The 21,463-nt window shown below is 47.0% G+C and overlaps 8 protein-coding genes across 8 annotated transcripts; 4 read left to right on the forward strand and 4 right to left on the reverse strand.

Moving 5' to 3' along the window:
• Window positions 1–121: 121 nt before the first annotated feature.
• Window positions 122–3,420, reverse strand: SERLADRAFT_418770 (uncharacterized protein; the record flags this gene model as incomplete). Its single annotated transcript, XM_007324477.1, has 18 exons — window positions 122–340; window positions 408–668; window positions 730–809; window positions 876–1,055; window positions 1,120–1,235; window positions 1,288–1,343; window positions 1,398–1,472; window positions 1,536–1,550; window positions 1,608–1,632; window positions 1,685–1,841; window positions 1,893–1,948; window positions 2,008–2,386; window positions 2,455–2,590; window positions 2,644–2,656; window positions 2,735–2,794; window positions 2,849–2,885; window positions 2,938–3,038; window positions 3,102–3,420. The coding sequence occupies 16 exons, from the start codon at window positions 3,418–3,420 to the stop codon at window positions 759–761; spliced, it is 1,776 nt and encodes a 591-aa protein (XP_007324539.1).
• A 632-nt stretch (window positions 3,421–4,052) lies between these two features.
• SERLADRAFT_443851 (uncharacterized protein) lies at window positions 4,053–4,913 on the forward strand (the record flags this gene model as incomplete). The annotated part of the gene is made up of 2 exons (XM_007324478.1): window positions 4,053–4,213; window positions 4,289–4,913. The coding sequence occupies 2 exons, from the start codon at window positions 4,053–4,055 to the stop codon at window positions 4,911–4,913; spliced, it is 786 nt and encodes a 261-aa protein (XP_007324540.1).
• A 370-nt stretch (window positions 4,914–5,283) lies between these two features.
• SERLADRAFT_443852 (uncharacterized protein) lies at window positions 5,284–6,505 on the reverse strand (the record flags this gene model as incomplete). Its single annotated transcript, XM_007324479.1, has 5 exons — window positions 5,284–5,435; window positions 5,489–5,666; window positions 5,718–5,990; window positions 6,134–6,320; window positions 6,372–6,505. 5 exons carry the CDS (start codon window positions 6,503–6,505, stop codon window positions 5,284–5,286), a joined length of 924 nt encoding a protein of 307 aa, XP_007324541.1.
• A 2,246-nt stretch (window positions 6,506–8,751) lies between these two features.
• Window positions 8,752–9,580, reverse strand: SERLADRAFT_412081 (uncharacterized protein; the record flags this gene model as incomplete). Its single annotated transcript, XM_007324480.1, has 4 exons — window positions 8,752–8,993; window positions 9,048–9,147; window positions 9,203–9,336; window positions 9,511–9,580. The coding sequence occupies 4 exons, from the start codon at window positions 9,578–9,580 to the stop codon at window positions 8,752–8,754; spliced, it is 546 nt and encodes a 181-aa protein (XP_007324542.1).
• A 198-nt stretch (window positions 9,581–9,778) lies between these two features.
• Window positions 9,779–10,176, forward strand: SERLADRAFT_412082 (uncharacterized protein; the record flags this gene model as incomplete). The annotated part of the gene is made up of 3 exons (XM_007324481.1): window positions 9,779–9,847; window positions 9,899–9,992; window positions 10,022–10,176. 3 exons carry the CDS (start codon window positions 9,779–9,781, stop codon window positions 10,174–10,176), a joined length of 318 nt encoding a protein of 105 aa, XP_007324543.1.
• Window positions 10,177–10,973: 797 nt separating this feature from the next.
• Window positions 10,974–18,083, forward strand: SERLADRAFT_443855 (uncharacterized protein; the record flags this gene model as incomplete). The annotated part of the gene is made up of 11 exons (XM_007324482.1): window positions 10,974–11,229; window positions 11,286–11,357; window positions 11,410–11,463; window positions 11,522–11,620; window positions 11,672–11,949; window positions 11,986–12,671; window positions 12,728–13,168; window positions 13,227–14,924; window positions 14,976–15,107; window positions 15,152–15,667; window positions 15,728–18,083. 11 exons carry the CDS (start codon window positions 10,974–10,976, stop codon window positions 18,081–18,083), a joined length of 6,588 nt encoding a protein of 2,195 aa, XP_007324544.1.
• A 493-nt stretch (window positions 18,084–18,576) lies between these two features.
• Window positions 18,577–19,837, reverse strand: SERLADRAFT_443856 (uncharacterized protein; the record flags this gene model as incomplete). Its single annotated transcript, XM_007324483.1, has 5 exons — window positions 18,577–18,699; window positions 18,745–18,975; window positions 19,024–19,461; window positions 19,560–19,604; window positions 19,664–19,837. The coding sequence occupies 5 exons, from the start codon at window positions 19,835–19,837 to the stop codon at window positions 18,577–18,579; spliced, it is 1,011 nt and encodes a 336-aa protein (XP_007324545.1).
• A 131-nt stretch (window positions 19,838–19,968) lies between these two features.
• SERLADRAFT_443857 (uncharacterized protein) lies at window positions 19,969–21,424 on the forward strand (the record flags this gene model as incomplete). The annotated part of the gene is made up of 5 exons (XM_007324484.1): window positions 19,969–20,188; window positions 20,293–20,684; window positions 20,743–21,000; window positions 21,052–21,201; window positions 21,251–21,424. 5 exons carry the CDS (start codon window positions 19,969–19,971, stop codon window positions 21,422–21,424), a joined length of 1,194 nt encoding a protein of 397 aa, XP_007324546.1.
• Window positions 21,425–21,463: the final 39 nt, after the last annotated feature.

A 21,463-nucleotide genomic window follows, 5' to 3' on the forward strand; every position in this document is an offset into this window, starting at 1 on the left:
ACGTTGCTACTTATGGCTTATCGGGCTATGACTGGAACGACAATGAGCTCATCAGGTACTCTACGTGACCAGAGGATATATGATGAGGTGTGCGGACCGATGGACACTAGATGGTCTTAATAAACGAGCAAGAAAATCAAGGAGTTTAATTGACTCGAACGCTATCATGGTTATGCCAATAGTAACGAAACGAGTAGGAACAAGGGAGATGAAGGGACTCCTACTCGGTTCCTATTGGACAGTTTGCGATCCGAAGTCGAATATACATGACAATGCCCGGATCGAGTCGAAATCTCGATACTGAACGTAAAATAAAATCTCGAATCCACAAGAATCGGCGCTGCGAGTGGTACACGTCGCTACTGATCAAGAAGCCTGGTTTTTGGTGTCACTTTGAGATGGCTCACCGTTGTGTAGATCATAATGAAGTCCGGAGATGAGCGAACATAGCTTTGAAACCATCATATAACTCTGAACTGTGTTCATCCATTCGCTCCAGGAGTGATATGACTCTAAAAACATCTCGGAGGTGAAGTGGGAGTGAACCGATAATGCTAAGGTCCACCTTTCCATAGACAAAGCTGATAACGTGATAACACAACATCAGTCTCGTCCAACGACACACAATTCAACCCGTGAATTTTCACAAAGATGCACTATGAGAGAAGCTATACCATTTCATTGTAAGCCTACCATTGCACTATCGAAATACACTCATGTGGTCCTTACAGTCCAAATTTCCCAACAGAACAACATCCCTAGCAACTTTTGGCACTTTGCGCTTCCTCCATCTTGACCCACATTCCTCCCTGTCAAGCGAAAACATCAGCCTCGCGACTTTACGGTGACCAGCACAACAAGCGAGTGATACTTACCATAGAATAAATAGTTAAATAGGCCTTCGGCCTGAACTTTTCTATGCCCTTTCGACCACCAGCTGTAGCCCATTCGGCGGGAGGGCGAGATTCAGGGGATCGAGCCTCAAGATCAAGCGTAATAGACGAGAAATTTTGCAACAGGCGAATGAGCATGAAAGACATCTCGTTGTACGCGAACTGTAGGTCGGTGTCGCCGCGCAATCAGTGTGTGATAACAAAAAAGGGTTGCATAACAACTTACCTGTTGACCAAGACAAATTCGAGGTCCTGCGTTGAATGGCAAGAAAATAAACGGGTTGGGTGTCAAATACTTCTTCAGCCTGTCGTCGAGGAATCGATCGGGGTCAAATTCGTTAGCTATCACAAGAGTTAAATTTCTAGCCGACAACATGCAGGTGCCCTCACTCACCATCTGGACCCCACAAATCAGGCCTGCGATGCATGAGGAGGACTGAATAAGCAACACTGGATGATTGTCAATAAACTACCAGATGCACAGAGGGAAAAATAGAAACAAACGTAGTTCTAGCAGGAATAAATAATGGTTTTTCATGAGGGTTCAGTGAAGACCATGTAGTATCATTGATACTTTCGCTTTATACATTAGACAGAAATGTGATAAGGAAAAAACAAGCAATTAACAACAAGTTCACTGACCGCAAATTGAAGGGACTGATCGATTGACCTATAACATGAGATAGTATATTTTCATGTTTAAATGTCACTTACACTGCCGGAAAAAGCCTCAACGTTTCTGGAGATAGTAAAGGTAAGCTTGGATGAAACGATTACATGCAACGCTTTACCATTCAGGACTGCACGAAGATACTTCATATCCCTAATATCATCGTAGGTGGGCCTTCGGCTGGGTCCAATCTTCGCCAATATCTCCTCCCGAAGACGGGCAAGAGCAGGAGGGTGCAAAGCGAGGAGATAGATGGCAGAAGTCAAGGTCGAGGCAGTCTAAGCGAAGAACTTTTAGTATGAACATCAGGAAAATGTGGCGTGACATGCCGTGTCTCGACCAGCAAGGAGGATATTGAGTACTTCATCTTTGAGTAAAGTGATATCTACAACCAAGGTTATTAGCGTGCGCAACCTCTATAACCACGAAAAATGCCTTCCTTACCTGTGGTCTGGCGTACAAGGTGTTCCAGAAGTGTTTCTTCGTCCAGAAACGCATCTTTGTCGGCATCAAAAGACGACTGGTGTTTCTGAATGGCCTCCTTCAAGATGGGCTCCAAAAATGCATTAACGACCTGCATAGGCTCCGCCGTTCTGTCTGCAAATAATTCCAGTAAAGGCCATGTCTGGCCTACCGTATTGCGCCTGGCGACATTGCGTTGAGCGTCTTTAAATGCGCGCGCGAACCTCTCCGAGGAACTGTTATCCTGAAGTTTTGTTTTGTTCACGTCATAAGGATACGGTAGTCCAGAGAAAAGTGTGTCGACGGAATGTCCGAACAGGAATTCAGTAGCCGAGTCCAGAGTAAACCGCGAAATTACATCCTTATTGCATGGTGAACAATATTGTTACATCAGGGCTCACGATGAAATAAGAAAACGAAAGGATGCACCTGGAAATCAATGGCATGGCCGGAATTAAATCGGTCTTTCATCAGGGAAACCGTTTTGTTCGCATGTCGGTCAAATATATCAAAATGGCTAATCCTGTCGCGATTGAAGAACGGACGAGTCATGGTGCGGTGGAACCTAAGGCAAATGCCATAAGCCAATGCACTTTGCTTATAGAATATAATCTTTACTTCCACGTTTCTCCTGAACATCATTATTTGGCGGTTGTGGGTGTCATATATAATGAGTTAATCGACTATGCCAACTTATCATATGACTCACCATCAGAGTTGAATACACCAGTGCCTAAGACGGATCGAGCAGTATCACGGAACTTTTCACCTATTCGGGATTATCGTTAAAACAGGATGGTGAGATAATGGTCAATGTGCAGACCTTTCTCGTAGTTATTGAAATCAGTAGCGAGGATCGTCTGCATCGGCATTACCAAAGCAATGCATTAAAAAAACATGATGATTACTCACCTTGATATGATTTGGTTCCGCCGTCATGATGACGTCCTCCCATAATATGTTCAGGTTGATGGTTGGTCCGTATGCAACCATATGTTCATGCATGACCTGACCTGAGCGAGAAAATGACAAGGTCAAGTCACGGCTTGATTTGGCCTGGATATGAATGAACTTACCAATATAATCATCGTCACCTTTTGTGACGAGCTCTATCAACACATCCATATTTCCAATCCATTTCCCTTGAACTCGCGGAACTGCTCGCGCGCCCATTATCATAGCTCTTCTCCGATGAGAGCGCTGAGTCCAAGCCAAGTAAACCGTGAATACGATGGGAGTGCCACCAAACAAGAAAGCAGAGATCGCCCATGATGAGAGAGAGAGATGATACAATGAAAAGATGCGTGAGACAGCAATGAAGAGACCAACGATGGGAATAACGAAGGAGAAAAACCAGCGAGTGAGCAATACCACACCTGGTGTTTTCCACGACATGGTAGTACTCTGAGTGAATTAGTTGATGCTATTCAATCACCACCGTAACATACAATAATATGCTCTGGGAGGTTTTTGACACAACCTTCGCGCATGAGTGCAGCTTTTATAACAATGATGAGTTCGGGTTACTACTTATCGTGGGGCAAATATCTGATGCTGCGCTTTGATTGAAATACGGTTCGTTGCCAAATGCAGTTGCCGCCGCAGGTTAGTCTGCATCCAAAGTGAGGACAAAAACCGTAGTACAGGAATCGGCAACTCTGCCATAGCTAGGGAAGTCACCGAATCGGTCGACCAATTGACCCACTTGTAGTTCCCACGGAAGTCCTGTAACTAGACATTGTATTACCCTGCTGATGTAAGTCTAGTTAGAGGCATATATCCGTTTCCCGGCCTCTTTCTATATTTCCTTAATAATTCCACAGACTTAGGCTCGCCGCGACATCACCTCCACCGGCAATACCAGAGTCCCTGTCGGAGGCATGACCACAATTGCTACGTCATCGCCTAACGGCTTGTCGGCCAATGACAGTCGCAACACGAACAGTAACGCGCGTGACGGGACGCGCCTGGCATCGAGCACAATGCAATGCATTTGTACCATGATTTTCTAAATATGTCAGGGTAAGATGGCGATCGAACGAAGCCGCGAAGCGGCTTCGTTCGATCGGTGGGCTGGAGGCATGATGAAGAGATACCAGACTGCCCTCAATGGAGGTAGACGAGCAGTTTCGGATTTTATTCCTCATCAGTGGTATCTTCAGAGGTTTATATATGCAAACTGGCGAGAGTAGCGGCGCTTTAAATCGCATACTCCGACGGGGTCCTAGCTATTAGATTCTTCGATTACGACTCGTACTCGAAGGTTCAGACGGTTCAGATGGTTCAGACGGGGCGGTTCAGACGGTTCAGACAGGGCGGTTCAGACGGTTCAGACGGTTCGGACAGGCGGTTTAGACAGCGGAACGCTCTCCGAGGAGGTTCAGACGGTTCAGACAGGCGGTTCAGACAGGCAAGGTTCAGACCGTTCAGACAGTTCAGACCGCGGAACACTCTCCGAGGAGGTTCAGACGGTTCAGACGGGCAAGGTTCAGACGGGCAAGGTTCAGACGGTTCAGACGGTTCAGACGGTTCAGACGGTTCAGACGGTTCAGACAGACGGTTCAGACGGTTCAGACGGGCAAGGTTCAGACGGTTCAGACAGTTCAGACAGTTCAGACAGGCAAGGTTCAGACGGGCGAGGTTCAGACGGTTCAGACGGTTCAGACGGACGGTTCAGACAAGCAAGGTTCAGATGGTTCAGATGGTTCAGACGGGCAAGGTTCAGACGGCCAAGGTTCAGACAGCGGAACGCTCTCCGAGGAGGCTCAGACGGTTCAGACAGTCGGTTTAAACTATTGAACCATCTCCCAGGAGGTTCAGACAATTCCATGGTTCAGACTGTGGAATCCTCTTTGAGGAGCCTCACAAGGCTCATGGCCAAGGTTTAGACGGTTCAACCAGTCGGTTCAAACTGTGGAACCCTCTCCAAGGAGGTTCGGATGGGTCAGAAACACAAGGGTTCAGACCTTTAAGGGTGTTCAGGCGGTTCAGATGGCCATTTATTACTCCCATGTTTATTTGCCGTTCCTTTGTCATTTTGAGCATAACGTGCCATAGCAAATATGAACATGCATCTCCTCGGAGTTACCAATTGGTTTGACTTTACCGCTTATTCCTATTCCGGTGTTCAGCCGTTGGTTGTAATTTCAGGTTACGTTTTTTTACCTGTTCAGTCCAAAGATAAGGTACAGGCATCTATGTCAATGGCTATCGAGTTACAATGTATTTATAATTAAAGTCATGAAACCAGTATCCCTATCAAGTACTTAATTTTTTCTTTTGAATTTTACTTAAATCCCAAAGCGTCTCTGCCGCCACAAGAGACATCTCAGCGCACTTAACTCGTGTTGCGAGGAGTTCTTGGAGGTCCATTTTCTCTATCTCCTCCTTGGACGGTGGGGCCCATGAATCTAATAAAGGTTGAAGTACGCTATACATGGCATGCCCAGAAGAGCAACCTTACCTTCGGTCCACTGATGCTTTAATAGTGCTTTTCGAGTCTCCGAGGACCTCCAGTAGCAGCGCGCTTGTTTCCTTTGACATGGTATACATGACGTTCCCCGCGGATTGTCGAATTCCTTCACACAGCACAGCGGCCCTTCTTTCTTCACATCGCTGAGGCATTCCGCACAGGGTATTACCTATATTGCAAAGTCAATTCACTCCAGTACGTTACACAAGTGACCACTCACATAAGGAATTGGTTTTGATTGCTTCTTCGGCGTGGTGGTGTCCTTGGAGGGGGTTTCCTTGGCCTTTCCTTTTCCCTTGGAGGGGGTTTCTGCCTCCGTCTTGCCTTTGTCCTTCAACGGACTTGGGACGTTCTGCGCGTACCTTTTTTTCGTGATCACCACTTTCACTTGTCTATATCTCGGCTTGATCCTCTCCGGCTCCTTCTCCCTTTCCTTCCCCTTTGACGAGACTTTCCTGGCCGGGATCCGGATTTGAGGAGGACCCATTTTCGTCTGTTGCGTGTTTAGGTTAAATAAATTTTACCCGACAGCGAATTTTACTTGCCATTGGTGTTTGTGGTATTTGACCGGGACTCTGTCGTTGTAGTATTCTCGGTCAGCTTTAAAGGCACTCGTGGCAATTCGTCTTGACTTACCTGATATTTCGCCGTCGGAGGGACCTCTTGCTCCATGTCATCATCCTCCTCTTCATCTATGGCGTCGTCCTCCTTTGTTTCCATTTCCCGGACATACTCGACCTTCTTCATAAAGGTCTTGTAGAGAGGCATCTCACGGACCTTTGGCATGAGAACCTCAGCTTTATCGAACTCCTGTGACAGCAAGCTCTACAAAGGAAGGTTAGTAAATAAATGCCCAGCGTGATTTTCCGCTCACCTCTTGTTGCCAAAACAGTGCTTTGCCTCGACATCGCTCGGCTTATTTTTTACTGCTTCCACGGTGGTGTCGAACGGGATCGACCTGATAGTTTTGACAATGTCAGAAAGTTGTTTTTGGAATGCGGAGTTCATGGTAGTTTTGTTGAAGTGACAGCGAGTAAACCCTTGTCCCGTGGAAGGCTTGTTTGTCGATCGGAATTGGCCGGCGGCTGTCAAACAGTATTCTTTCCTATCGATCAAATATCAAAAATGGTCTGCTGATAACAATTCTTCTATTTCTGGTCTCACGTGCCGCCTAAACTCCGGGGAGACTGTAAGCCTGGTCATCTGAGGATCATAACTAATTTATTTTTACTTTGAGAACACTTCTATATAACACGTGGTTCCAAATAAACCACTGTTGCGATGAACATATCGAAAATTAAATGAAACATCCTCTATGTAGTAAACAGCAATCAGACGAATGATTTGGCCTCCCAAATCATTGATGCTCCAGTTTGACAATTTTTTTGATAATGCAACAATCCCAGCCAAGTCCTTTTCTGCAAAGGTTGGTCCTCGCTCCACGGAAGAAAAATCCCTTTTCAGTCTCCTAGCACAGCCAATGTTGACACCATGTTTTCCAAGGAGTTGTAGCTGGTACCCCAGCATTTGCCATGTAGCAAGTATTTTAGCGAACATCTCGACGCCGATTAAAGTCCGTTCCTCTCCGAGGAGTTTACATACAACATCGGGCACTCCTCAAACGTTTCGTATAACATTATGGTTGCATCCATGTGCTGAACCTTGTTCTCCTTGTAATATTCGTACGCCTCGGAGCGCTCCATGTTCTTGCTCAATGTCCTAGTATAAGCTAACCTACATCTTGCTTTTTGACTATGGAACTCGACATGCCATGGGTTCATGAGCGGTTAAAGTTCCATTCCATCTCGTTGTCCTCTTCCGTGCGGCGCGATAGATTTCCTATCCATACCGTGCCGGTAAGGTTGGGCGACTGAACACGAGTGTAATGACACCAGTATTGCGTGACCCGGAGATTACTGATCACACACACCACACACTGATTAAATTGTCACTCTTTCTACGCAGGCGCTTGTTCGCCGGTGAGGAGTTGAATTGATATAGTCATTGCCTGAATATTATCCCGGACATATACCGTTAGCTTGACATGTTACGATAACACAATTTCCGGACATCTCCTTTTATTTCATTCTCCGCTTTAACTCTATACCTTAATTGCCACGCGGCATCTCCCTTTCTCGCGCCGCGTTGCCTTTCTGTTATTTTTAGACTTAACTCTCTCACACAGTGGAGCTGGCCATACGGGCTAGGCCCTATGACATCACCAGCCACTGCCTTCATCAACTGTATAGTACACATGTACAAACAAACCTGTAGTAGTATATATATCCCAATAGATCCAGGAGACTCCTCAGCGAGTCCTCCTGTTGTATACCAACTAACTCACTGCAGCCCAAGGGGTACCCACTCCCCATCTTCCATTACCTTTATAGTGTGTTCCTGTGTGCGCCAGAGTAACTAACTCTTGGTTGTTACATGACATCCCATGTCCCTTTCTTGTACAGATATCTTTCAGCGGTTCTCGTAACGTATTATTGTTTTGTTCATTTTTCAGACATTTCAACTTGTTCTAAAATCTCCATTCATCGGGCGAGTATATCATTTAACCCCACGATTTGGAATGAGACATTTACTTATTCTGTAGTTTACATGGGACGGACGTGAGAAGCCTTATTGATCAACAGCATTTCCCTCGCTCTAATGTGGCCATCATAATTGGCTATTATCTTCACCAGATCTCTCCTCTTTGCGTCCCACACAGAGTAGGCCTCTTCGCATTCCTTCGAAAGCGTTTCAATTTCCTCCCTGTTCCGACTTATTCTCTCTTTCTACTCTTCCAATTGTGAGTCCGAGGTTCCCTGGAATTGGGGAAAAGAAAGATCGCTTGGCAACGATAGTACCAAAGGACTCTGAGGAGCGCCTGGCGAGACAGTGAGATGACGCACGGAGGAACTCGAAGTCTCCCTTGCATTAGAGTGCGACGTTTCAAGGGGTGAGTAGAAATCTCGAGAAGAAGTCGCAAAGGATTACTTTTGAAGTCATGTACTTTCCGGATCTCATCTCTTGTAGGATTGTATATGTCTTACAAGCTCGTAAATACCCATTGATATACCTTTTGTTCGGAAATAGTATAACCGAGTCAATTCGTTTTCACACGAATACGCCCACCCTAAACCTTGTCGCTCCGGTTACGATTACAACTCGAGGTTGGTGAACTCCTCGCAGTTATGTAGAGAAGCAAAAGTACAATACAAAAACGAATCAAATTAGCAGTTTAGTCAATGAGTTACATGCAATCATTTTTCTCTGTCCATGAGTCCATAATACATCAAAACCGCCTCCGTCCTGAACTGTAGTATTGTCCATCTGTCATACTCTAATTCAGCCGCTCGGTTTTCACTGAAAACATAATGGTCTAGTTTATGTTCATTCAGGACCTCCCAAGCTTGTCGTAGTTGGTCTTCCTCGGAATGCTCCTCGGAGTCTTCTTCAATTGCGTTTGCCGGAATGTCTTCCTGGAGTGGAACGGGCATACGATCTATGTGATGTCGATGTCAGGAACACAGGTAAAAGCCTTTAGAGGGATACTAACCTTCCTGGCTCCTTTCTGCCCATCTCAAAGATTCTGAGATTGCGTTGATCACCCAAATTCCTTCGTTACACTGAACGCAGTTGCTTGCGGTCGCTTCTTCCTGCATGCCAACAGATGGGTTGGTAGTAGTGTCATCTTTTACATGGTCTACCCACCAGCAAGGAACGAAGTTTTTCTGTATATTCGATGAAGCTGACACCGCCCCTGTACTCATGCTCTTCAGGGACCACATTATCTTTGTAGAGCTTCTCCAAGGCTTTACTGAACCTTTTGGCTTGGCGTTTGGCTTCTGTCAGTGTCATTAGTTGGAGTTAGAGTCCAAATCATCATTGACCACTTTGTGGAATCCGTTGTGTAATCACGTGGCCGCCACAGCATGGGAACGTTCGAGTAGCCACCATGAACTGTCATTCCTCTCTGACTGAGTAGTTATCTATTGTTTCGCCATGCCTGATACGTCCACCTACTTGAATTGCCTCAGCGAGTTTGTCGGTAGTAGCCAGGGTGAAATCCGATCCGAGCAACATTGACATTTTGAAGGATTTCGGGAAGCAGCAGGCAAGTCATATCTGACCGCCATATTTCATAGTCGACGACAGGTTGATATGTAGCATTATGGTCTAACGCTTTATGACCATCTGCAAGACGTTCCGGGGATACACGGCTCCCCGGAGCACACAAAATTTTTGGCTCAAATAGTGGACGTCATCAATGTCTTATCGGCATCAGGCATGCAATATGCCTACGACGTCTCCGCGGACAAAATCGCTATTCCAGGCAGCAGCTTAGGCCGTGCTATGGTAAGTGAATCGCTCAATGAAATTGTTGTCATGATAATGATGGATATCTAGGATCCGGAAACCAATGGTGAGGAGTCCGAGGCGGAGGACGACGACGACGATATTTTATTTGTTCTAATGGTGTGTATTGACGTTGCTCCAAGGAGTGAGCATTGCACGATGACATGTTTGTAGGTAGAGCCATGTCGGCGATGCACATCTTTGCGCAAGACCTGCAAGTTTCTGGTCTCCACGGAGTCGGCCTTTTGTCACACAAAGATGTGCTATTTTTGCAGTCGGGCTGGCAAACACTGCATATGGGATGGGGAGGCTCGAGCATATGGATCTAGGAACATTTAAGGTCAAACATCCTCGGACCTCGACTCTGCAATCACAAAATATGAGCTCAAACAACTTGCGATATTGCAGTCGTTGTCAGATCTAAATGAACGCTTGGAAGCTATGCAGCGTAACCAGTAGCTACCAATCCTTCCATTGTAATCAAGTGTAGTAATTCAGTTTAGTGTTACTCATCCAGGGATGGCGGGCTTCGTTTTAAAATTGAAAGTTGTTTTTTTAGTACAGCGCTCGTAACAGACTTTAGCATCGTTCCGTTGACCCTGCAAGATCTTTTGCACACAGCGATCCGCAACTCGTGATCCGCTTCCCTTAATCCACAATCGGGCGATCCGTTCTCACGGCACCGAACCCAACAATGTAGCACGGAACCCAATGCGTCTACGATAGACCTTACTTTCTTGTTTTTGTTTGACTGATAGTTGGTACGCGTTTGCAGTAACATCTTGTATCATATGGGATGCTACCTGAAAGTAGGACTCGTTTCGACTCCACGGACATGATGATGCACTGTTTACAGTACTCTGGATTCTCGGTCATCTGAAACCGTTCCGCTTTTCTCGCAAGAATGGAAACGAAATTATTTGCATGATCACTACATTCATTTTTCATTTTTCCCCAAGAAATAGGTAATGGTGCTCGGCGCGGCCGAAATACCGAGCAGCACTTTGCGATCAGTAAAACATTACAGCGTTGTTTTTTTTCAAGTATAAATACCGTCTCTGACCGTTCAACGTTTTTCTTCAACTTTTCAAAGTTAAACCTCATTACATACCATATACTTTTTAACATGCCTCTAACACCAGATGTTTCTATCTGCCCCAAATGCGAGGGCAAAAACAGTCGTGACCACCAGTGGGATCGACATAGCAAAACCGCATTGATTGAATGTTCCTTCGGAATTTTCAAGATTGAGCGTACGTTTGACACCCTCATGTGTCCCATCCGAGGGTGCAACGAGGAGAGGGAGCGCATCAGGACAATGCGAAAGCATCTGTCGGTCGCCCATGGAGCTTTGACCGATAATTCTGACCACTCGCCCGCTGGTATGTCTTTTTTCTTATTGTTCGGAGCCTTCTCTTGACAAGCTTCAAAGTTGTAGCTCTGCGCGCAGACGACACTCGTACTTCCGTTGTTGGGACCGTTTTACGACAGGGGAAAGTTGTCAAGAAAGGTAAGGCAGTAGGCGTGATGGGCACGTATGCGCGATCTCACTGTTGACCTAGGTTTAGCAGTAGGACAAAGCGTTGCAGATGAGTCGGAAGACGTTGCTGCAGAAGGTATGTCACACCTCCTTTGTGCGTTACACAACAAAAGGGCTAAGTGACTTGCATTCAGAACAAAACTTGGAGCTCGTCAACTCTGACGACGAAAAATCCATCCTCGGAGATCCTGAGTATCACTCTAGTGCGAATTTCTTCGAAGACACCATTAAAAGTAAGTTAGGGAGTTGCTACTTTGTATCGCAGTCCATAACATACTTCATAGAACTAGAGCATAGGAAGCGTGCAAAAGTCGCACAAGGTCCACAAAACGCCTCCGAGGAGTTGGACGATGAGGTCTCTCAGTTGCTTACGGAGGCTCAGGCAATTCCTGATCCAGACACCAACGGTGTGTATCTCTACCATCGTTTTATCTTCCTTGAAACGAGCTTAGAAATATCGGAATGTTTCCTTTTCATAGAGCAAGGCCACTTGATCTTCGTACCTGGCCTTTCTTATCTGGTCTCTAACAACCTGCTGAGGTCGTGTGGCCTCAGGTACCATGTAGGTTTGAGAATACTAATATGCTTAGATTGCAAGTTTGGCGTCTTGGCAAAGGACGCTCACTCGCACCTTAGCTACAGTCATCACCTCGAGGTAGACAAGGATAACATCTTGGAGGCATTACGCCCGCTGCAGCCTATCGACGACGCCCACGACATGCCCTTCATCGCTCCTAACGGTCCTCCTCTGGAAATCATTCCAGTGGTGGACGGCTATCAGTGCACTCTGCAGTGCACCTTTTGCTCCTTTAAAAAGGGTACCTGTGAAAGGCACGTCTACCATCATCCGAGGGAGCAGAGGAACTCAGGGATCGACAACTTGAGAAACGCTCGGGTTCAGACGGTGTTCCAAGGCAGGAACCGCAAATATTTTGCAATCAACGAGGCGCTTGCATCGCCTTTGTCCGAGGAGTTGCCCTTGGAAGAGATACTTCGTAATTACGAGTCTATCTTCAATATGGTCGGGCCTTCGTCTCCGAATACGCTGAGGGAGGTCCCTCCTCTTTTGCAAATCACCCAGTGGCATGTATTACTGCGGGAATACGTGGAAGATGAAGAGAAGCGCAAACAGCTTATGACCATCATGGGCCTGGAAGAACCCGAATGCCAGTTTGCTTACACGCACATGCGCAAGGCCAGCATCAAGTACTTGAACGAAGCCGCGAATAGGGTCAGGCAAGGTGGTCTAGGCATCCGTTGCCTAATAAAGCACGGCCCAAATGTGTAAGCCATTTCCTTTCATCGTCATAAGTCCAGTTTCCTCACCCTTGTTCGCACAGATCGTCTACGAACACAGACCACTTCCATACTCTTCTCACTGATTCCAGTGTCGACACGTACACCGAGGTGTTGGCTTCATACATCACATTTCTTTTCAGGACGTATACTGGATTCGGTGACCAAGCTATTGCCCTTCCTACCAATCCCCAGCAAGAGGACATGATTTCGGAATTCATACATTCACTCAAAAATCAGGCCGAAGAAGTTCCATTTCCACATGATATACTATTCAGCATGATGGGTCCCAACGACTCCGCAGAGGAAGGTGACACATTCCAGTGTCCGCTGCTCAGGTATATTGCCTTGGGATCTCTGAAGGCAGACGGCACATTCATAGAGGCAGAGTGGTTAACAGGCAAGTTGGCCAAATGGAAGTATATCATTAAATGCTGCGTGGTGATGCAGTCCGATCTGCACAAAGAGGAATCTACGTTCCGCAGGTAAGTCTGTTGTTTCTCGCTTTTTGCAAAACTACTCTAATCCCCGATAACGATCCAGGGAGATATTGGCTAACTACGACACCCACTTGAGCATCGGAAGCGGGTGTCCCTTCAATTTCATATCGGAACTCCAGTCGGCGGCTTCTTCAATCGCCAAATTGACTGTACACATTCCCCAAGTGTTTTGGGACGAACAATTTACCAAGCTATCGATCTCCGGGGAGGTCCTGTACATGTCGAAATTACGCTCCGGGTTGCAGGAAATGATGCAAACCGCATCCTACATTATGAAGGAGCTTACCGAAGGGGTGAAGTATCTCACCCGCCTCCCAGAGGACGTCAAGGACAACTTTGCAAACAAGGATTATGGCTTCTTGTGGTTGTCCGGAGGTCCCTTTACGGACCGCCCTCAACCCCTTGTGACTGACGTGCTGCAAAGCACAAAGTGGAACCTTTGCAGGAAGGACAACGCCGGCCGAATTTGTTGGAATATACCCACCGCTTGCTCCATCCTATCAAAATGTGCCATGCTAAATGAGGTATTGTCTGTCCTTAATCACATAGTACCCTCTCAGCCTTGCAGAGGCACAGAATGGGTAGATATGAAGATACGGAATTCGATGAGGACACAAAATCATTACAATTTGATGTCGAGCATGTACTGGATTGTCCGGTACACGAAGATAACCAGCATTCTAGGTCACAACAATTACATTCCATTGTTATGTCCGAGTACCCTGAGGGATCTCAATATGGAGTATTTCGTGGTCGTTCGCCCCTTGGAGGTGTTCCTGACTTCCTTGGTTTACGGCGAGTCGGCGGTCAGGTTGTTCCAAGAATATGCTTGGGTTCAGATGGGCAAGCGGGTCTCCTCGGAGCAATTCTCGGTATACCTGAGCACCCACATAAGGGTCTTCTGCGACGCATCGTTATTGGTTAATAACTGGCGAAATTGCGCGGTGTCTATAATGAGGCAATTCATAGAGCCTCACTACTACATGGGGGGCGACAGGATAGGCGATCTGGCGTCTGGCCACGGTACTTACATGTCCAGGAATCGGTACGGTTTAGAACCGAACGGTATTCCTCAGTTGACGACAGATGCCATGCACGAGTTTGCCAAATTAGACCGTCAATGGCACGACATATTGGGTTTCGGTGTTAATCCTCCCCCAATCGCCATCGTCTTTCTTCCGCGCAACGGGGGAAACTCACAAAACACGAAGGACGACCTGTTGGGCAAGGACTGGTGCCAGAAGTTTGCTCAAGCGTTGACACAGAGAGTGGTCGAAGACCTGAGGGCCACAAGACAGAAAGACATCACCAAAGGCGCTGCCTTGGCGCTGGGTCAAGCCATTTGCAGCAAGTTTGACGTCAGCTCATTCTCGTCGGATTGCAGTATCGAGGACGTCTTGAACGCGATTTATGAACGCGGTCATAAAGAGAGACTGAAGGACATGAAGCAAGCGGTGGAGCTTGCTCTCTCGAAAAGAAAGAGAGGCGTGGAAGAGGACGAGGACGAGGAAGCAAACGGGCCTAAGAAGAAGAGCCGCTCCGAGGACAGCAATTCCAATGACAGCGAAGTAGTAGTCGTCGACGCCGTCGTTGAAGATGCTCTCCCTCCTTCCTCCATTCTACCTCCTTCCAGTCTCCCTCCACCACGTTCTCTTGCGCCCGTACTGGAACGGTCTCAGTCGGCCATGGAACCATCGTTCGCTCCGAGGAGAGCTGAACTTGTCTCTGGCAAGAAGAAAAGGTACGAACAACATTTGTCGAAGTCATGCACAGTTGCTTATTCGCGATATAGCATTGTCCAAGACGTTCCCTCGGACGTCAATCGTTTGTTCGATTCTGACGTTGAGGTCGTAGAAGGACTCCCTTCCACCCCTTCCGTCGATCGCACTCCCGGACGTTCCAGGCAAGTATATATCATTATATTGTTATTCTTTTCTAACCAGCTATATTGATCCACTGTACTCGCAGGAAAGTGCCAGACGTCGCGTCCGAATGTGACATAATCCATTCGGATGATGATTTATCTGGAGATTCGCTGTTTGGTGGCCTTGATTCGGAGGAAGAAGACAACAGTCATCTTACCTCCAGTCCATCTTCTTCCACCGACTTTGCTACCAAACAGGTGTTACAAGTACTCCGGTTGTTACACGGTCCTGACGCACGTCCGAGGAGCAACGGCCAAGCGGAATTGATTCACCATGCTCTGGCTAATCAGAGGGACCTATTCGTTCGTCTCAAGTGTGGAGCAGGCAAAGCGTCAACTTGGCTTGCTTGTGGAAAAGTGGAGCTTGACAAGGTCACCGCCGTCGTCATTCCCTATAGGAGCCTTCTTGGTCAGCACATGGAAGAAGCCAATCGCATGAGGGTGAAAAGCGCGAGATGGACGCAGAGCGAATGGGAAAAGCGGCCAGAACAATATCAGGACGATGACATTCATTTGTTGTTTTTGCCCATGGAGGCTCTCAAGACGTCTCACTTTCATATGTAAGCGCTTTCACCTCTCGCCGCCGACCCTCATAATTGACTCATTTGCGCTGCAATTAGCTTCCGTCGTGAGAGCAAAGTCGGACGGCGAGTCCGCAGACTCATCCTAGACGAGTACCACGAGTACTTCGTCAATGAGGAGCTACGGCAGCCGGACCCTGTCTTCTTGCAAGTGCAACAATTTGAATTCCAGAAGATTGCTATGACGGCTACCGCCCCTCCCCGCCTCGAGACTAGGTGGAAGAGAGTATTGGGGTGGGGTCAGCACATATACACCATCTCCGAGGAGACGGACAGGCTCGATATCAGACACAGCATAGTACAATTCCCAGGTGGCAACACATTGGGTAAATGGCGTATGAGGGCGGTCGGTCGGCTCATCAAACATCTCGAAGGCACCTTAGCCCCAGGCGAGGCTATACTGGTCTATACCATGTCCTGCGATGAAGCGGACAAACTCGGAGAACAGTTCCAAATGGCAAGACACCACAACAAGCTCCCCGCTTCCAGTCCCAACTCCAAGTCCGAGTTCCTGTGTATGTGGATGGAAGGACACTACAAGACCATGGTTGCGACTTGTGGGCTAACCGCAGGCATGAACCACATGAGGGTAAGATATATTTTCTTTGTGGAACAATGCTACTCCTTTGTGTATTACGGTCAAGGTAGCGGCAGAGGCTACCGTAGTGGAGGGATCGCAGACTTTGTCGTGATTGCCCTGAACACGAGGGTGATGAAAAAGACGCCCAAAATCGACCATGGTTGTCTCGGCCAATGGAAACGCTATAGGGTCAACAAAATGACATGTCATTGCAGCATCTTGAGAGAATGCATGGACAATGACAGCGCCACCTGTCTCGATATCCCTGGAGCGGTCAAGTGCAATATATGCGAAGGTTCCAACCCTTTGCAAGAATTGGCTGTACGTGCCTGGAACGACGACTTGCCTGTGCCTGTACCAGTCCCTGTATCCACGGAATCGTCCTCCGAGGAGGTTATTCAACCCAATCCAATCAACGATGATCCTCCCTCTCCAGCACCGTTTCCTTCCTCCTCATCCTCTAAGCAGTCCAATAGAAATTCTTCGGACAAATTGGACAAATGGACAAGGAAGCAGCTTGAAGGAATGGACTGGGATCAAGCGGAAGCCGAGTTGGTGGCGATCGAGAAGAGTGCGCAGAAGACGACGACCACTAGCTTTGTTCTACCACCTGTTCCAAGGTTCCATGCTGATCAGGTCTCTTCTCCACCGTCTTCCTCTCCCTTGCGCCATGTCCTCAAGTCCAAACACAGCAATAAACCTTTGATCTCCTCGCCCCTTGCCAAGGTCTCCGTGGAGCAGTCCGCTAGACAAGCCGCTCGTGAGTGTCGTTTTGAAGATGTAGGAAAATCTTCCCCCCTCTTGTCCTTATGTTTCAAGGGTACTCCAAAAGCGCAAAGTCGTCCTGACGCCAATCCCTCGGGGTCTGTGTCCTCCCGACAAATACCGGTTTCTTTCGACGTTCCTAAGCAAGCCGCTATGTCAGAAAAAGCAAAAGGCAAGCAAAAGGCCATGAATGTGGTTCCTGTAATTTCTAGTCCGACAATAGCTCTTCTTGCTCCGACCAGGCCAACCAATGTCCATGTCGCCCCTCCCCAGATCCATCCCAGCGTGTTTGACACTCCCCGTCCTATGAGCGTCCCCACAACCCCCAAAGCTGCTCGACTCCAGGGGTTCCAATCCGCTCGCTCGCTCCTCAGTGACGCCCCGGAACCGTCCAACGCAAGGCCCCGCCAAGGAACCAATCCGATGTCCCCTGGTTTACCAATTAAAGCAAACACCGCTCAACGGGATGCGGCAACCTTGCGTCAACACAATACTATCCGTGACCTCCATACGATCATGGAGATCACAGAAGGGTCTTGCGCCGTGTGTTGGACTTTGACTGGTGCCCTCATCCGCGGACACAACCCGCCCTTCAAGTGGTGTCAAAATGCACTCCCCGAGGACTGCAACTACCGTTTCGGCTGGCTTAACGTAAAGAAGTCGCACAAGCTGCCCCGAGGACGCTATTGTTTCTTTTGCGGTGTGCCTACCTCTTGGGGAGGCACCGAAGAACCCATCTGTCACAAGAATTGGCGCATGGAAAATAGCATGTCGCCACCAAAGTCATCTCAAAACTCCGGATCCCCCCCAGCGAACCTGTGCATTTGCCCTTGGTCGGACTTCTTGTGGATCTCTATATGGATCATTTACAAGGACCCAACGTTCCGTACCGCTCTGGATCACTTTGGAATTTCCGATTTCTCAGAGGAGCAGTTTTCAGCTTGGGTGTTCGAGGAAGATCTCAGTGCAGGCGAATATTATAAAGGGTTGGAGCTTTTCGTTTGGTTTTACAAAATTTTCCGTATTCCTGATACCATCACATTTCAATGAACTATTTTTTTTTCTCTACACATCAGGTCATTTGCGACGCAACGGACGTTTATTTCACTATTGACAATACACATGTACAACACCAGAGACATCTCCTTATTTCACCATTCCCATACGCAAATTAGCTCATTTTCATAACTGTTGTCCTTACCCCACTCACTCGTATTTATTTTGCAATCACCACGTACTTATCATTTTTATGTCCCTCGACTCAGCATGACCTTGTATTCTATCATCATCGTTGTGTTGGAAAAATCCAATTCACCTGATCAGGACTGCTGGAGCATGCTGCGAGTACGGTGTCGCCTGACGACCTTATGAGGGAGCTGGAGTATCAGGTAAGGTATGAGCGGGCCCTATAAAATCATAGTGCAAATGAAAAGCCTATCATCATGTCTTATGAGACCTTACAAGGGGAATAGAGGACGTGATAAGATGTGATCAAGCTCTATAAAATCGCAGCGAAAAATGAAAAGGCGTCATCACACCTTGTTTAAGAACTAAGAAGTCCTCGAAGGCTTGGGTGTTTTCGCACTCGTTTTGTTACATTCCCCTTGTCGAGCCAGAGGGAGACCGGGAGAAAGCAGTGTGGGATGTCGTCTTTGGGAAGCTGATCCTGGAAGAACGTAAGTGAAGTACTGTATAATACATAGAAACGCACCTGTATATCCCACCATCTATTACCAGTGCTAAACTCATCATATATTTGAGTCTTGAGAGTGACCCGGCCATTGCGCCTACAAAAGAATTTCTTACACGGATACCAGAATATCATGGATGATAAGCTGGCATCCATGATCCAGTCACAATATACTTCCCAGGAATCGCGATACACAAAACTGAAATGAAATGTCTCACCCAAATAAACGGCTGAGACATTCCCCTCTCGAAACTGTAATGAAAACATTAGACCAGACTTGAGTTTAAAGTTTTGGCTCACCTGAGGACATAGTTTCCGTGCTTTTTTCAATGAATGTTCTAGATTGACGTGGCTTTGCAGTGTGATTGCCGTTTCACGTGCCCATCCACCGTGTATACCACGTAACTGTGTGTTGATGATGTCCTTGCTAAATAATCCTTTTACAGTGGTTTCTGCATACTCAAAGTCTGCACGAGTTCGGAACGGAGCCCATGGTTTGCTGTTGATGCCACGGACATTGAAAGTACTGTAGGTTGTTGGTGTATCTAGTGAGATAATGGTTGGTTCCTTAATGCCGGTGTGAGGGTGTGGTATGACTTGAATAAAGCTTGAGGGACGTTCATTGTGCACCTCAGAGTCTAAGTCCAGCGAAGATTCCTGGTGCGATGGTTCTGCTTCGTCAATTTGTGCCTGATTTTCTCCATAAGCAGTTTTGTTGAATGTAAAGTCGGGACTGGACTATGGGAAACAGTGTAGTATTAGTATAAGAAATGGGAAGGCACTCAGTACCGTAGCAACCACATGCATAAACAAACATGGAGATATTATTTGCTTACATTTGAGTCTAGTTTGCGCCATTTTTGAGGCACAGGTAAGTCATCCTGTGGGCGCGATTTATTGACTTGAAAGGATGGAGCTGTTGCAAGCTCATTATGATGACGTTTGCAGGCTTCCACATGTTTATCAAATTGACGAGAGCTTCAAAAACTGTTGCAGTATTAGCACCAAGGGCCCTGGCAAAGCTTCTTTGTCCTAGTAGATGAGCGCATGTTGATGGATTTGAGTGAGCTTGAGCTGATTCTACTAATTGCAGTTGATAATGGAGAACAACCATATCTTTGACGGCATCCTACGTCATGTTAGATTGTCGGACTTGAAAACTACCTACACACCATCAACAGTTTTCCTAACTGCGAGTAACTCAAACCCTCAATATTGTCCTTCTTTTTAAATTCACAGCCTACAATGGAAAAAAACCGTAAAAGAGAACGACGAAGGGTGCCTACAAACAGAGGGAGTGATCAGAGCAGAGACCATGTCCAAGAGACGGACTTACATCATGGAGCACAGCCAATGCAAGACTGGGGCAGGGATGATTCGACTTTGAGCGATACTCGAGGACAGAATGCTCAAGTCAGTGAAGACCATGCCATGAGACATGAAGCAGACACACCTGAATTACATGGTGATCTGAGTGTCAATCAGACAATGTCCCCACGAATGCTTTATAAGGTACACTGATGTTAATCTGGGAAGATTAGCAAAATATACTGACTCACCTAATGTCAGGTTGCTCGAGAAGCTCAGATAGCGGTCAATTTGGCCAGAGAGGAAACAAGGATTTTGCGGCGAAATACGACGATTTGCTGAACGAGACTGAAGACCCTGAAATCTTGAGTCAGCAAGGTCCCCCCAAAAAGCAAGAGCTTATGGACGTCGGCAGTGAGCTACAAAGAAAAATCAAACATACCAAGCAGCTGGGGCAAAAGTTCCTTGTGACGTCCATGCTATGGATACATGACCCAGTAAATACATTCAAGACAACTCGTGACGATCAATATAGTCCACTGGGCCGGTTTGAAAACATTGAGCAAAAGATACAAGGTCAGATTAGTGAGATATACGCAAACACACCTCGTGAACTTGTTGGGATGATTGGGCAGGATTGGTTTGTATCTGCTGTGAGTAGAGTCTTTTCATTCCTACCACGCCTCCTTGAACTGAGCGTATGAAAATGAGTTCCGCGACGGGATGCAGGCCCAGCGGTCAAATGGTGCAAGCCGTCTTCGTGCATGCGGCAACACTATCTTTGATTGTTCAGCGGCCGATTTGAAGACATCTGAGGCGAGGCAAAATAAATTTCTCAATAAAATTGGGTGGAGGATGAACAGCAAAGGACACTCAGCTTTCAGCCTATGGAACGTTGAGGTCCTCCATGCTGATTATTCTGGGAAGTTCGATGTGAATAAAGTCTTCCTTAACCCGCTCTTGAAAGTGGTAAGTGTCTTCCTGTCAAAATCAGATTTATTGTAGCTGAGAAACTCCAAGATTCTATCCTGTGTCATTCGAGGACCCGGCTCAATTGTGGCGATGAAAAAGGGGATGCCTTATGAGGGCGCGCGAAGTACCGAAACTCTGGACGTTAAATGGGGCCTCCAGCACACCACACCAGGCATGGTTGCATGCGCCGCTATTTTGGTAAGTAAAATGCCTAACCCAACACTAATTATTACTGAATTTCCCTTAGGCACGATGGGTGCTCTCCCCTGATAGTATCCTGAAAGAGAGGGGAGCTCAGTCCGGCATTAATTGGCATGAAGATTGCGACAATTACCTTGAATATCTCAAAATTGGGCTGGGAAACAGGAAAGGGAGTGTACTCACTATCTTCCGCAATGTCGATGATGAGAACTGCAGTTAGAAAACCACACACAAAAACAAACTAACAAACAATCCTCCC

The sequence above is a fragment of the Serpula lacrymans genome, assembly GCF_000218685.1.
Source record: "Serpula lacrymans var. lacrymans S7.9 unplaced genomic scaffold SERLAscaffold_19, whole genome shotgun sequence".
Classification (NCBI taxonomy): Eukaryota; Fungi; Basidiomycota; class Agaricomycetes; order Boletales; family Serpulaceae; genus Serpula; species Serpula lacrymans.